General features: G+C 34.1%; 1 protein-coding gene across 2 annotated transcripts in view; it reads right to left on the reverse strand.

Annotated features, from left to right (window-relative positions):
* Positions 1-17,651, reverse strand: part of NOVA1 (NOVA alternative splicing regulator 1) — a 141,671-nt gene that overhangs the window by 15,436 nt on the left and 108,584 nt on the right. Inside the window, exon 4 of one of the 2 annotated variants that reach the window (XM_062494761.1) lies at positions 8,529-8,600. The exons of the other annotated variant lie outside the window; for it this stretch is intronic. Within the exon in view, the coding sequence (XP_062350745.1) occupies positions 8,529-8,600 (72 nt within the window). The remainder of the gene's footprint in view (positions 1-8,528; positions 8,601-17,651) is intronic. 2 annotated transcript variants of the gene reach the window in all.

Genomic DNA, 17,651 nt, shown 5'->3' on the forward strand with positions numbered 1-17,651 from the left:
CTCATGTACTATGCTACTTAGAAACATGAAAGAAGAATTTACACTGCAGTGGAAGTGCAGGCTTCCAGAAACTTTAAAGAAATAAAAATCTCAACTGTATTTTTCTAACCCCATCCAAATCACAGGTAGTGAGTTCACTTGAATGAGTAATTTATCATGCAGAAGTGCATTATTGTTGGATAATGTACGCCCCCCCCCCCCCCCCTTATATGGGGGGGGAAATAGTCCAGCAAGACTTTGATCTCTAAGGCTGCATTCACTGAAGTGTCATTCGAGAAGCAGAGGAAAACAGAAGATGAAACAGGCAGCAGACCCTCTGTACCCCCAGACTAATACTGTTCAAGGCTGCAAAGATTCAAATGTAAATCACTGGCATGTAAGAGACCAGGGAACCCTTAGACTTTGAGTCTAGAATGACAATAGTCCCATTGACCCACTATTTGCAAACTGTGCCCCTTAATATCTTCTACTACTTGCAGTAGGTCTAATTAACTTTCAGGAAAATGCCAACTAACCAACCAAACCCAAATTCAGCAAATGTGAAAATATCTAAAAGCACAAAACTAGAGTATAATACTTCTGAATAAGATGCAGTTACGCACTGTTTTGAAATAGACTATCAGAAATCTAGGGTGCAATGCTTCAAGCAAAGGTCTCAACAGATGCAGCTAACCTCTGGAAAAGGAAAAACCTCCTAGCTCTTTTTCCCTATAGTGCAACACACCAACTTGCTCCCATGATTTGCATACAAAGAACACTCCCTTTCACTCAAATCGGGCAGACCTACTATAATTGGTGGGTTTGTCTCAGATTTATCTCTGGCTTCTCACCATCTGATGAAATCTCAAAGCATGGAGAAAGCAGACAGTGCATCTAGCATTCTGCCTATAGCAAAGAGTGGTGCTGCACTATACTTATGAATAGCTTGTGGAAATGAAGTATTTCAGGTAGCACCAAAAAACCCCAATTAATTAACAAGCAGGATTTTCTAGGGCCTAATCATGCCTCACTCAACACCTGACAGAAAAACATGGCATTGCCTTTTCTACATTAAAGTCTGCTGTACAGGATCTGTCCTGGTGTGAAAGTAAGCTCCACAGGCTGTGTTTCTTTCCACATTCTCATACAACTCTTCATCATACAGATGCTGAACTCCCTGAAAACCAGCAAATAAAATTCCAAATAATTGAAAACTTGGAGTCAAACCTTTATGTGACTGATTAGGCAACAGAGGAACAACATTAAAGTCATCCAGATTTGCATTGTGGAAATTGCTCTGCTCTTCTGCTTTCTCTGGGTTGTTCAAACAGTGAAGAAGGCACTAAGTGACTCTTTGCCTGTATACATGAGAATATGGTTGGATTTTCACCCAATACTAATTCTGAATGAAACAGTGTGTCTACTATGCCAAGTCTGAGCATTAAGAACTCGAAGTTAAAAACAGCTAATCTTGGTTAGATCACAGAGTATCATGCTCACAACTCACGCTAGCTTATTTGGGACAGAACTTGAACATGGGCATATCTGGAATTTTAAAGAACACTATTTATTTTAATTTGGTGCTGATAAAATAATTATACTTACAACAGAAAAAAAAATGAATGTGAAGAAATTAAACGCCATTTGGAAAAGGACATTTGAAAACTTTATCATATTTTGGCGAAGAGATAAAAGTATATTCTTCAAATTTTATGTTTAATGATCCTTTTTCTTAAGCAGGTAGGACCTTTTGTTAGTACGGGGATGTGGAAAAATGCCAAAAGATAATATATCATATCTACAAATATTCTTAAATGAAAAATCATCTTAAATTACAGTGAAGGACTTTTAGAACTCTTAAACAACTCAAATAAGACAAGATGATGATAACCCTAGAAGTCTAAACAAAATGCATTCAATCTAAAAAAGCATTATCTTTTTACATGTTCACTGCAAAATATTTTAAAGTGAATAAATCCCATGAGAGCCATAAGTGTATTTTAAACTGCAACAATTTCAGCATCTTAACTGAAGTAACAATTTAAAAATAAATTATTTGAATCAAAAGCAGACTTCATAAAATCACACAATAGGATTTTTATATTTTCTAAATCATCTTGGTCTTCATAAACAGTTTTTCTTTTTTTTTTAGCTTTACTTTTATATGTAGGTGTTTTGTCATTTTTCTTTTTACCTCCTGATTTTTAGCTGTGGAGGGAAAAACCAATAGAAAAAACTACATCTACAACCATACAGAATTTAAAGCATGAGGAGATACCAATTTAAGACATTTATCCATTTTAAAAGAAGGGAATAGTAATTCTGTCCATTACACTGAGAACATGAAACTTTTTTAAGGGGGGTGGGAGGGGGGGAAGGAATGAAAGGGGAAACTAAGTCATTCTAACTATTACCAAGCATAAAATCCAAACAAGATACATGAAAATGGAATCACATTTTTTACTTACAGGACTGCAACTGGCAGGTCATTTATGACATCCTATGAATGAAATGCCAATAGTGTTCAGAGATTTAGCAGTGAGAATCTACATATTTCCCATTTCTCAGGAATGTTCCTGACATTTCTCCTACACTTAAGACAGGAACAGTAAACAGTGACCCCTATAATTGTTGTGCAGTGAGAGAGAAGAAAGGAAATGAGCAGGGAATATGAACCCAAATTATTACCTACATACTTGTCCCAAGGGGAAAAATTGAAACAAACAGAGTAAAATCCAAAAACTGTTTTGCATACAAGATTTTAAAATTGTTTTTTAAGCATCTCTATATAATTTAAATATATATTTTAAGGAAACAATGCAAATGAGCACTGAGCTCAGATACTGCAGAAAACTGGAAGAAATGGTTAAAGGACAAAAGAAATATATTACAAGTAATGCATTAACATGTGGACCAGAAGAAAGTCTACAGCTAGTCCATGGAGGCTATCTTAAATCTGCATAGAGTTCAGACATGAAATGAAGGGTTCCAGCTGAAAAGAAGCAGGAAAGGTTACATCTAAACCACTAGATTCCATTTACTGGAATCCTCTCACATGAACAGGAGACTGATTCTTCCCAGCCTTTTCTAGATACACGGTCTCACATTATTTATTATGTGCTATCCAGAGTGTGCCATAGGCAACTTGTAATCAAAAAAAAAAAAGGAACTCTGTCTTACTAAACTAAAACAAGCTGGTTCACTAAATACTTTAGTCATGGTCCATATAAAACATTGTCTATTAGACAAAGTCTCTTTCCAACAGAATATTAGGTTTGTATTGTAGACCACTGACAGCATCATCTGGATGTAAATAAAATGGTCGTATTTTTCAGTGACTAATCAGATAGGTTTACAAAAGGTCAAATTGTTATATCAGAGAATTACCATAGCAAATATTTTCAGTAATAAAAGTTATACCACATTTTTAATGCTATAGCACCTTTTGTAAGAATGCTAAATAATTTTATACTGCCTTTTATATTAAATACACAGTATTACGATTTAGAAAGATCAAGTGATCCATCTAGCATTAGTCAATATGTGAAAGACCTCAAAAGAAAACAGATTTTCTCAATGCTGCTGTAATAACTGACATTAAAATCAGGGAAACAAAAATAAATTAGTATTATTCCTGTAATATCTAAGACACAATATCTTAAATAAGACTCATATCAAATTTCAAAGGCAAATTGAGATATCTCACTGGCCTGTGATGGCTATTGACTGTCCTAGGATCATCACTAAAACTCAGTATTTGTGCATTGAGATTAAAGTACTGATAAAAGAAATGTATAATTTGAAGCTGGTTATTATATGTATTTTAAAAATCCATGTCCTAATGATAACAGAAGACTGAAACAAAGCTTTCTTTCCTATTTCTTCCTCCACATCCCACAAGAAGTTATATGTCAAATGTGAGTTCATCAACCCTTTAAAAGCTGTCAGTATGCTTCACAGACTTCCCTTATTTTCAGATTCTACCTTTCATGTAAAGAAATGAGAAGATGATACTTCTGCAAGTGATTTTACAAACAGGGACAGGGCAGTTCTTTAAAGTCAGAGAGGGAGATTGAGTGCATCCATCATTAGAATTTAGAGACATCCATCTCCCAGTCTCTAGTTACATGTGTACTAGTATAACACATTGCAAGCTATAGACTTAAAGAGGCAATATAAGCTAAAAGTACAAATTCCAAATACCAGGATTTTAATAGCCATATGCTTGTGCTGTACCTGCTGAGTACAGGCAGTACCAAGGGCACTGGCTCAGTCCCATCATGTGAAAAGGTTGAAAAGTATAATTTATTACAGACACTGCAGCAACAAGATGAGATAGATATGGTCAAGCAAAAAAAACAAACCTGAGGACTGAATGAACAAAATCTACACCTATCTGCACTCCATGAAATTTATATTACATTGTACTCAATGATAAAATAGGAGTTTCAGGTGCAATAACAAAGCAGCAAAATAGAAAGCATAATTGTAAAAAAATACAAATGTCAGGGGCGAAAATAGTGCTTTTAAAAAAGTAAAAATAAAAGGTTTATATAGTAAGTTATTGACTCAAAGTTTGCTATGATAAATCCTATTTTATTGCTAAGCTTAAGCCTATCTGAATTGTAAGGCAAGGGAAAAGGACTCCTACCCATCACTCTCCTGACTCATTAATAAGTGTGAATGTGTGTTTTGGCCTTTCATTCTCTTAAGCCAGTAGCAAAGGTCAGCAGTGGTACCAATTTCATGGAAAAAGGGAGGACTGGAGAAGGAGAAATAGAAGTGACCTTTACAGGTATACAACAAATAGGCAAAGGAGAAATAAAAACTTAGCTTTATGTGTTTCTCCCTCTAAAATCAGAGTCACATCAGTAAATTAGGCAGATAAAAAGAAAAATGATCTTATAAATTAATAAAAATATGTAAACAGTTTAATTATAGAAATACTAGTCTATCTAAAGTCACCGAACTAAAATAATGATTAAAATTTGTACCTTTACAAGGTTCTACAGAGGAAAAGCAAGCATGCTCTATATGATGCTTAGTGCATTATTTATCACTTTAGAGACGAAATTATCTCTTGAAGTGTACTTTGGAGAGGTCAAATTGATTTCCTCCTTCTGGTAAATAAAAGTAAAGCTATATTCTGCTAGCTCCAGGGGCATCAGCAGAACAGTTTCACCACTGTAGCTATATGTCTGTCAGTGTTTGGCTATAAACAAAGTTGAAAAGTTCATGAGGGTGTAACACAGAAGTTCTTAGTCTAAAAGTATAGAAAGACTGAGTTTGTTTCAGCAGTAGGCAGACAGGAGGGGGAAAAATGTTACTGGAAATTCTACTGCCACTAATTCTACTGCCACTAATTCTACTGCCACTAATTCTACTGCCACTAATTCTACTGCCTCTTTGGTTCTTTCTTCCTTGGAAAGCTTGTAGCATACGGATTTTTAATGTGAATAAAAGTCCAAGGAAGTTCCACTGAAAAAAACCCCAAGATATTTACAAGAATAATATTGACAGATGCATAACTTCCTGGAACAAAGAACTAAAGAGAAAAACACTTCCAGTGAAGATGTTTCTGTTGCACCCAGGGCAACTCAGTATCACACAAAACATGACAGTTCTAAAGAAACTTTTTCCACTAGATAAGGCATTTTTAGAGACTATCCTCTTCTTGAGAATCATAAAACAAGTAGTTCATGAGCACTGGACTTTTCCAAAAACAATTCATCAAAAGCTGAAACTGCAATACAAAGGAGTTATGACCTCATCTGAATGGAGGCAAAGTGAGTCATTAAAAGGAAGATCTAATACAAGCCAGATTTCCTGCCTAGCTTCCTCTGGCCTCTGTTGGCAGAGTTATTTTCTTTTTGTACTAAAAAGTGTGTCTAGAAATTGTTCAAGCTCTGTCAGGGGAACACAACTGACATGCTTGTACAGCACAAGGCTCACATGAGCTGTTCTCAAAGCACAGACTTGACAATTCTCTAATTGCAATGACTTATGGGGCAGTCCTCCAACCCAGCTTAAAAATCTCACCCCAACAGCAGCTCAGCATTAAGTATTGCTTAGAGCTTGCTTAATCACCTTTCTAATCGTTAATATAAAATATCATCTTCTCATGATTAAAATAGTACAGAAAATTGAATTATCTTAAGCCTAATAAGCTACCTTATCCACACAACAGAGCGTGCTGTGAATTTGTCTTACATCTTAACACTGAATTTCCTGACATCCATCCAGTTAACTGAGCCCTCTCACGTTACCATAACACAACATCTTGTGAGAAATCCCGTAACCTGAACGGCTATTTTCTATCGAGAGTCGTCTTACGCAGCCATGCATCAAAGCAAACATTTCTGGTTGTTCCCTGATGCTCTGCTGTTGGGTGTTTACATGGCTGCCGACAGGTTTGGGATGCCTGTGCTGGAACCTATTTCCACGTGGCAGCCGCAGTGCAGATACTTGTCGGTACACTGGTGCTGAATGCTAATCACCACTACGGTCTGGGAACAATTGCCAGCGACGTCACTTAGCACTAGAATGAACAGAAAGGCCTTAACTGCCTTATCACATGCTTTATGCTTCCTGCTGGAATGGCTGGAAATCACTAGAAAATACGAGAAGGGATAAAATAATCATAAACCTGTATGAGTTTCAGTAGTTAATAAACAAAGCTGTTCCAAAAGTCAATTAAAGGACGCATTATTCTTTTTCATATATATGGTTCTGATGCTGCTCAAAAAAGGTCTTGATTACTTGTATGAAAACTGAATTGAACACAGGTTATGAACAAAATGCATTAAAATGTGTATTTTGGGATACAGACAGGACAAAAAGCATACATGTCAATTAACTTGTGAATTTAGCTATAATACTTGACGATATTCTCATAGAACAACTTTCTATAAACATAAGTATTTTTAGCTATTGAAAAGTGATTTAAAGTTAATACACTACACTATAATTCTGATAACATAAAAGTCATTGAACGGATGCAAAGTAGGTGCTTCTCTTATACTAATTAACATGCTCAAATTGCATATCCTGTAAATAAAAGCACTTTTTCTTTTTTCTCTAAATAATGATCATCAAGATATAATTTAAAAAAGTGTGAAAGAAAGGAAAAATAATAAGAAACCTTAAAAAAAAAAACAATCTCTGCACTCATTTTCAAAACCTTCTAATTAAAATAAACAAAACACTAAGTGAGAGAGAATAAAAGCTGAACAGAGCTCATAAAACATCCCTAGCTGTTGGCAAAGACTTTGTCATTTAATGATGATGAAGCCAAGTAACTGTTGCTGGAATGGAAGCAGGCTGATGAAGAAGGCTTTCAAATTGAAGTCAAGGATATCACAACCAATATTTTTCTTAGTGGTTCCTTTATCTGTAAAATTTCATTCTAAATTCCATTACTTTCTGTATTTGACACCTCTTTCAATAAATGTCATGTGTTGATCAAAGTTATCCTGATTTAATATGCTTCCGTTCATGTGAAATTGTTTGCTCGTACACCAGCAAGTTCTAAGCAGTTCCAACAATATCAGAGAATCAGTAATTAATAACAGTGTTAACTTCCAGGGGAAATTAGCTTGTGAAGGAAACTTTTCTCATATTTGATGTGATTTATGCAAGATCTGACAGTGATATTCAGCTAACTGAAGCAGACTGTGGGAACTCTTAGCATAAATACTTACATTATTTGAACACAAAGTACATTAAGTTTAACAGCACATCAAAAGTAAATAAGGTATCTTTTAAGCATGAATAAGCTCAAAAGCATGGCATGTAGAAATTTTTACAATTCTCACTGGGAAGACAAAAATAGTATGATAATTTGTGGACACAATCAACTGGACATTAACTTTTCCAGTTAAGAAAAAATGAGTATAATTAGCATGCTGCAAAAAGGACAGTTTATGCATTTAAAAATACTATATGAATTAAACTTACTTAGATTTGTTTAGCATTTTTTTTAGAGAGATTTAATTTTACTTCATTCTTCATCAATAAATTTTCATTTAGAATACTTTTATGTTTAAATAATACTTCTATGTTACTGTCCACAAACACATTTCAAAATTCTGCAATAAAGAAATCTGTTTGCCATTCCTTGTTTGAATTCCAGCTATTTAAGAATGGGTTTAGGGGTAATTCTATTACAATTAAAAACTGATCCAGGAAGAAAGTACGTGTGTGCATATATACACAAACATATACAAAACAAGAGTTACTCTGTCTACAAACACAGTTTTGTATCCTTGCAATTTATCAAATGGAAAAAAAAAAAACCCAAAACCCAAACAACTATTTTAAAAGATACTTTGCGTTCATCAGAGATTTTAACAAAGCCCACCACAATAAATTAAAAAAAGCAAAATATTTTCCATTTACTTTACCAATTTCTAACAAGAGTTAGATATCTATGGTTATGGGTGTATATATGTGAATGAACGAATAAATCCTTAACCCACCATATCTTTTTCTCCAGTTTGCAAGCTGTCACCCGTGAAAAGTATGGTGTAGATGGCAGGATGATACTGTACCTGATTGGCTCTGGAGGTGGTCATGGGATCAGATGGAGAGGACTTGGTGGTAGTTGGGGAAGATGGCAATGTCTGGGAACAAAGCAGTTCAGGAGCAAATCAACCTTTACAAGCCTTAGACTGAACAGTTAAAAAAAATAAATAAACCAACAAAATAACATAACTAGAAAATTAAAAGAAATAAAAAATGCCTAAGACAAAAATCTTCCTCCTACTCATTGGAACTTAATGGAATTTAAAGTCAATTGGATAAATAATGCATGTAAATATGCATGCTTATGCATGTAAAAACAAATTCATGACTTGAAATCAAGATGGTGAACTCACATAAATACTCAAAAATATGCTGACCACATGAGGAACATATTCTTTCCTCTCTCCTCCTCGTGGGGAAAATGAAGACTATAAGTAAACAAAAATTCCAGCAAGTTCAATGAGCACACTAGAAACAATTATCAGTCTACAAGCAGGGCCAATGTCTGAAAGAAGTTAAAAGACATTTATTCTGGCACTTTATAAAGCACCATTCTATAGCAAGGACTTACAGCCAGCAAACTCTGATCCATACCTTACAACAGTTACGCTGATGCTACCGAGTTTTTGGCAATATTCTAAATGCTAAAATATTCATTCATCTTTTTTAATCTAGAAGCAGGTGAAAAAATGTAAGCATCAATCTCATGATGGATGAACATGCAACTAATACCTTCATAACAAATAACTGCAAAATATTTATGATTAGTGTTAAAAACGTTCATTTAGTTGAGCAAAGGTCAAAAGCTTATTATAGTTCTGTGTTCAAAATAAACACAAAAAAGTATTAAGAGTCATATTTATTGATCATCTTTTCTAAATAATATACATATGCTTAACATTAATTCTTGAACATATTAAAAAAGCACTGCTCTGTTTAAAAGTTTTATATACACATTTCTCCTTTAGAAGTATTAGACTGTGACAGAAAAACTCTTCTTTTCTTTTTATAAATGTAGTAAAAAAGTAAAATTCCAATTTTCAAAACATAACATACAATACTTATTCAAAGCATGTTTTTGACATCTTTGCAATATATAAATATTATAAAGTATCAAATATTACACTATTTTTATGTCAAGAAATAAGTGTTAAAATGCTATACAATGGAATTTATATGCTCATATAGTTACTAACCAAAACTATTTAGAAATAAATAAAGCAAAATTTCACACTTTCAGCAGTTCTGTTACTTACAATCATTGACAGTCCCTCATAAAATAGGTATACATACTTTTGCACTAAAACTCTTAATGCATATGAGAAAGCTGGGACACTGTGAATGCATAAAGTTGTGTATTAGCAAAATATGGGCTTGTACATATGCACACACACATATTTTAGATCTATGTTAAACAGTATGAAGATCCATTTTTCATAGTTTGTACATAAACAGGCAATAAAAAACAGAAAAAAATCAAACCTTAAGAAACAGATCCCTATTTTGTGCTTCCAGCTTGTAACTCATTGTAAAACAATAAAAACAAACAAAAACAGCTTAAGCATCAACTGAGACTCTTTCACTATCCTTATGTAGAAAATGCTATCATGTACATGACATTATAAAAAATATGTAGCTTGGCAAACTGCTACTGGCCAGCAGGCACTACACATTGTAAAAATGAGGCAATTATAAAGTATTCTCCCATGTCTTTATGTACCAAGCATGGGACCATCACGAGGGGTCCATTCACGAGGGGCTAGAATTATTTAGCAAAAGATGTGTCTGATTCCGCAATAGTACCCAGCTAAGATTGTTCAGATATAGAATTATACTTCTTAGATTTTAGTGAGAGATGCAGTAATTCTCTTACCAAGGTCTGAAACTGCAATGAACTACTTTTTATCATTTAAAGCTAAAGACGAAAAAAAATACAAAAAGCAACACAAAACATTCCAAAAAAAAAAAACCAACAAAGAAACAAAAAAACAAAAAAACACCCAACCAAAAAAAAAATGGAGAATTGTTTATTGTCCCAATAGGTTTTCATTATTATAGTTAGGTATTAAACTTCCATCTTGAAATCCACCCCCCGGCCCCCCAAAAAAGAAAAAAAAATGCTAATATATTTTGACTAAAATATTTAAAAAAACCTGATAGTTTGTGTTATCAACACCACTGCTAACTAGGGCATACAGTACTGTCTGTTGGTTTGGTATGCTAGGTTGCTTATTAAAAGGAAAAATAGTTTGTTCTTCACAGTTGTTACCAAACCTAACTAGTGGACTGATAGGGACATTGTAGAACACTTCAACCCTGGATAATTACAATCACTGACACCACAGATGATTCAAGGAACTGGAAATATGTCAGATTTCAATTCATATCAATCTCTCTAAAGCACAGAAATATATGGCCGTGACGAAAAAAGGAGTGACAGTAATCATTTCAGGTGACTGTTGAATTATAACATCTATTAAGTAGAAGCATTTCATTATTTATTTTAGCATAAGCCTGTTTAAAATACAATGGGAAAAAAGAGATTAAGAAATTTAAAAGCAAAGACTATTAATGAACAAGAATCAACCATGAAAAACACCTTTTATTTCAAAATAAATGGCTAAATACTGAAAATTATAGTTCTTTGTCTTGTGTTTTTGATGCACTTATTCTTTGTATATCAGGTTGTTTGTATTTGAGGCTTGATCTCTTACATTGTTTACTGAATTAATTCCTTTTATCTTTTTATATATATGAATGTATATATATATACACACACACATATATAAAATAATTCACAGTGTTTTGTAAAAACTAATCTCTTTTCATGCTTCCATATAATTCTGAAGATATACCTGTTTATTTCTTTCATATCAAAATAACGCAAAGTGATTTTTCAAACCAAAGAACCCACCAGAAACAGTCATTTGGAGTTTGTATTGAATTTTCACTGGCTGGTAATCATTATACAGTCTCAATTGCTTTGCAAAAACTTTTCAGCAAAATTGCTTCTTGAAGAAAGTTGGATAGAACTCAATATACTGACTTACTATGCAGCATAGAAAGTTTTGGGTTTTTGTTTTTAAGTTGGCAAATCTTTTGCATTAGGCAAACACTCAAATCTAGTAGTTACTAGGTTTCCAATAATGAGATGTATAAAGAGGTTAGAAACCATAAGATGAATTTACATTCAGGTTTCAAATTTTGAGCCTGCCACTTCCACAGTGTAATTGAAGATTTCCTGAAATTTCAGGCAGACTACTGGCAACATTATAGAAAAAAAAAAAAAGTTAGAATTTCTACCATACACCACATCTAAGACTTGCAGAGTGTTTTTAAAAGTGTTTCTTGAATAGTATAATCTAAGCCATGATGAAATTAAACTTCTCTGTTTTCTTAAATATTATTATCTTTCCTACTACTTATGAGACAATGAGTTAGAGGTTAGAGGGTGCTGTTTGTTCCAACTTTACACTTCTAAAGCATGTATTTGAAAAAACATATTTTAATTATTTAAAAAGGAGCCTAATTAAAAACAAAGTCTGTCTTAGCCATATTTGATTTGTATCTTCTGAAAGGCCAAGAAAATGCTACTACTTTTTGTGCTCAATCATTGACTATACTGTGAGATACTTCTCTTAGGGAGCACAACACACTAAAGGGTGTGCAGAAATATGGTCAAATCATCACACTTCCATTAATAATATTTTTTGATTAACAGATGGAAGATATAGCTGTGCCATGGCAGTAAAGATTACATACAGTCCATCTGCATGGCATTTCAAAGGGTCTCTGAGTCCTCTTTCAATTACAATGACACCCTTATATGCATACTTACACTAAAGAAATTTCAATACTTGCATTATGGGTAATATATAATAGAACTGTACTGAGACAATTAACAATTCTCAGTATTTACTAGTATATCTATATATTTAGGACTAGAAAGAAAAAGCAGAAAATGAAATCTTATTTATAACAGGTTTAGAGATGTGAAAGCACAGAAAAAAATCATTTAAATGTGGAGATGAGACTGGATTTACACCTTACCAATTTCTAGTTTCTCACTACAGAGCTTGACAAACAAAGGAGATCTTGGCAGTAACATTACCCGCAATAAATAAATATTAAGACTAACCTAATACTGAGTTTCAGTGCTTCATACATTAATATTGGTGCTTTTAATCACTGAAATTAGTGTGAAAAATGAATTTGCTTGTCAATATTTTAACTCGCTTAAAGAAAAGGTGTTATCTTTTTTAAAAATTGTAATAAACACTATAATACCTTCTGCAGTTAAAATGAGAAACAGAGAGCACTGCAAGGCCCCACTGCTCTGACCTGACTAAAAGACTGACTGGACTTGCAACACTATCAGAGATAAGACTTTCTTAACAGACTGCTTGCCTTGCTAAACAGAGTTTTCTGCTGTGATCTGCCTTTAATCTGTAACTCTGGCAAAGCATTCTTGTCTTGGAGATGACTGCACAAATATATAACACATTCCAAAACACTGAATTTGGATAATGAAATATCCAAGGATTAATAATTTGCTTGCAATTCAGACTACAAAAAGGTTACTTTGATGACTTCAGCGACCAATTATTTTGTCCTACCTTTTCATTTCTGATTATATTTCAGTTTCTTTGCATTTGGTTTTGCTTTTATGTAGAAGTGACAGGGCATAGGAAAATACAAAAAGACTAAGAGTTAACTCATCTGTATTTATGGAATTTGGAGAACCTGACTTTGAGAAAGGAAAAAAGTATGGTTTAGAACTATCATGGAGAAAGATTATCTCATGTTTTGCAAAGACAAGAAAGGATAAGAAGCTTGAAGCAAAGGACCAGGTGCCATTTGGGTCACCAGAGCAACTCTGGATGAAAGGATCAATTTAGAATTCATATTACAGTAAAATGGATAAAAAAGAACCAGGACCTCCTCTTTCTTCAAAACTTGCCACAGTAACACAGAACTGCTACAAGATCTGGTGCTGTGACATAGAAATAACAGTAAACTGAAGTGTGTAACTAGGCACAGCGGTGAGAAATCCTTTAAGATATGGGTTTAAGATTTATTCTAGAAGAGAAGGCTACCTTTTCATTCTGGGATACTTTGGGATTCAGACAGGTACACCAAAAGTACAAAGACATCAGAAGGTATGAGAACTTCTGAATTTTCTTAAGAACCAAAACACTACTGAAAATTTATGTGAAGCTGAATGCTGCTGTTCATCCCCTCCAAAAGCATATTCTATTCTCATCCCAATTTTGAAGCCCCAAAGAATTAATAAACAGCTACAAAGTTGACTGCATTCATAAACAAAGTTTTGCATAAATATTGAGATTACATTCGACACTGATGAAATGAAACAGAAAATAAAACCTGTGATCTGCCAGCAGAATTCAACATGTGAGGGACAGGATAAAGTATACATATTTGTATGGAATACTAGACTTTTGCTACTGGATTCAATGTACAGAACTAAATAGCCTTTTTTTCTTTTTTTTTTTAAATCTTGCGACTTGTGAAGATCCCTGCATTATCCTACTATACATTGCAGAATGGCAACTGGTGTGATTTTTCACCTATGTTCACAAGTGAAAAAAGTTTATAGCTAGATGAGAAGACACTGATCTATGAAGCTACTTATTTTTTTTGTTTAAATGAAAGCTGCAATTTTCTCATATTCTACAGTTTAGTAAGATTAATCTAGGTGACAGGCTTTTCAGTGGATGATAAAGGAAGGCTTCTCCGAAGGGATAGGCATTTTAAGAAAACAATGAAAGTTTCTTGAGGAAGGAAGAATCTGAGATTATTGGTGGATTAAAAACTGAACACAGTCCAGCAATGTGCCCAGGCAGGTCAGAGAGCAAACTGCACCCTAGGCTGCACCAGAAGAAGTGTGTCCAAGAAGATGAGAAGTGCTCTAGTGAGACTCCACCTGCAGGGCTGCATCCACCTCTGGGGCTCTCAGGATAGGAGAGGCATGGAGCTGCTGGAGAAGATCCAGAATAGGACCACAGAGACGAGCAGTGCCTGGAGCACCTCTCCTATGAACACAGGCCAAGAGAATTGGCAATGTTTATCCTAGAGACAGAAAAGCTTCATGGAGACCTTATAGCAGATTTTCACCACTTAAATAGGGCCTGTAGGAAAGACTGGGACAAACTTTTTATCAGGTAGAGTAGTGCCCAAAAAAGGGATAAGGTTTTTAAAACTGAAACCGATAGACCTAAATTAGATATTAGGGCAATTAGATATTAGATATTAAGGGCAAACCTTACTGTGATGGTGGTGAGGCACTAGAAGAGTTTGACCAGAGAAGCAGTGGATCATCCATACTTGGAAATACTCAAGGCCAGGTTAGATGAGGCAGCCTGGTCTAGTGAAAGGTGTTCCTGTCACAAGGTTGGATCTAGATGATCTTTAATTTGCCTTCCAACTAAAACCATTCCATGGTTCTATGAAGTCTACTGAGCCTTTGTAGTCTGAAGAACTCATAATTCAAACCAACAATCTCCTCCTCCATCTAAGCCAAGATTTTCAGCTGTGGATTCTTAAACTCAGGTTTGATATAGACATTTGAAAGCAAAAGTTTTTATTTAAAAATTATTTTCTTTTTTGCTGCTGCTCAATGATTCTGGAGTAAAAACAGTTGTTTTCAACAGAGGAACATGAAATTACAAATCTGAGTTCAGACATAAACTTTCATAGATTTTGACTAAAACTGGGACCATGATTGCTAAGTAGACATTTAACTCGTGAGACATTAATTATTTACTGAAAAAGCTGAAGTGAAAATGGTTCCAAAAAATCTTTAATTGGAAGTTCTATATGTGAAAGTTTTACTCTAGATTTACAGGGAGGAAATTCTATATCCTTTTCTATGTTTTAAAAGACCTAAACATTTCATAGAATCAAAGAATCATTCAGGTAGGAAAGGATCTCAGGAGACCAAACAGTGCAAACTCCTGTTTGAAGCAGAGTTATCTTTAAGATAGGTCCTCTCTCCTTCCATAAAATGTATAGTTCAGCAATGGCCATCTCTGCTTCCTGGACAGACATCTGCTACCTGCTACAACTGAAAACTGGAAGGAAAACTCAACTAGCCTAAAAAGTATTGCAATAATTTCTGAAGTAGGTGATAAAAGCAAGCCAAGATTTAAGCAGCCTTTTCCATTGTTCATAAGAGCTGCTATTAATTTAGAGGTGAAATTTAAAGCTTTGGATGCTGATTACAAGGACTAAACAACTCAGGCTCACAATCCCTTATGAAAACACTTTTTTTGTTCCTGTGAGTTACAACATAGTTTGAAAGACTTTGTATGACACTCAAAGAAAGAAAAAGGAGGCTAAATGCTCATAGAAGTTTCTGGAAAGAAAAACGGGTAGGAACCAGTTGGTTATTGTTCAATGACACTTAGAAATAGCAGATGGCCGACATGCATGGTGCATGGAGCTTGTCTACGTTGTGTAGATATAAAAGATACAAACATTTGACCATTAAACATCTATCAGACCTACTTGGAGGAGAGAACTCCCTGGTATCTACTCATAAGTCCAAAGGATCTGGAGGCAAAAAAAAAAAACAAACTACAGGAGAAGGCTCAAAAGGAAGCACATAGATTTGCTTTCAAATCTTCTGCAGCTGAAAAAGCCGAAGTTAAAGGGACAGAATGTTCACATAGTGATTTCCATTCTCCAGTAAGGAGAAATGCCAGGCCAGAGTCAGCCTCTCTGTGTCCTATGCCTTTCCTGAAGACAGAAAATGCTGAAATTCAACAAGTCAGCAAAGGCTTTACCTACTGCCTTTCTTCAATGAATCTATAATCAGCAATTTTCTTTCTTAACTCCCTTCCCTAGGGTGAGTGTTGATGAAGCAGCCCAATACAGAGAAATTCCAACAGAGAAACGAGAGCTGGATGCACATATAGACACGAGTGGCTTTATAAGACTTCAGCTACTGGCATCTTTATTAATGGGGAGAAAACTACATCTTTTTGACTGAAACATTTACAGAGCTCCTAAATGAAGGTAAAATTTATTATTTCAAATAAACTTTAAATTTTCTTCAATCTGCAATGTAATGTTTGTGCGCCAGTGCTCTTAGACAAGATTCAGAGACAGGAAGAACCATGTAAAAGTTTGCATTTAAGAAGAAATTACAAATAATAGCGCTTGTTTTTTAAAAATCAAAATTACTAGCATTAAAAATTTTACTAATAATTTTAATAAAATTGTGATATTTGTTCTCTCAAGAAAATAACACCACCGGGGTTCTAAATCACAGAAACCTGTTATATTATTCTCTTAAATTTTTCAATCAAGGTGTTATTATATCTTTCACTAAGGTACAGTATAGTCTGATGCTGAAGGACAAATTAATCCACTTCAAATTCTGCCTAGGAACTAAGTTAAAAATTTCAAGTATTAGTGAAAGTAATGGATTTTAGGTTTGAGTCAATTTTAGATTGAGTCAATATTTATAGTGCATAAATTTATCATTAACAGATATTGCCTCATTAAAAGAGAATTTCAACAATTCATTGTGGTAAAAATTGTTTAACATATGCACATGCATATCACCAAATATGTGAAGTTCTATTATGCACCTGTATGTATAAAAGTCATATATTTTAAGATGCAGAGCTAGTATACATTGCACCTTAGTCTGTCTTAATTTCATTAGCAGTGGCTGCATTCACTAATTCATCCCTCCAAAATTTTACTGAATTTATCATTTCAAACCAAACAAGCTTTCAAAAAAGAGGAAAAAAAATTTAAAATTTTAAATAAAAACAAACCTGCAACAACTGAACAAACAACCAAACCAACCAACCAAAAAATAAACTCCCCAAATAAAAGAAAAACAACCTCAACAACTTAGAAAATACATTTTCTGAAGAAATAGTGTGCACAACAAGATACATCATCTTCAGACACAAGAGAGTAATTATTCAGGCATTTCACTAAAGAGCTCTGTAATCTAGTTTCTCAGGATCTCACTGACTTACCTAAAGAACTAGCTTAATTTCATGTCAAAAGGGGAAAAACACTTTTTATTGCAATAGAGAACACTCATTTCTCACTGGATTAAGAAATATTGGCATAAAATCCAATATTTTATCAGCAGAAAAGCCACTCAA

This window comes from Cinclus cinclus, chromosome 6, assembly GCF_963662255.1.
Source record: "Cinclus cinclus chromosome 6, bCinCin1.1, whole genome shotgun sequence".
Classification (NCBI taxonomy): Eukaryota; Metazoa; Chordata; class Aves; order Passeriformes; family Cinclidae; genus Cinclus; species Cinclus cinclus.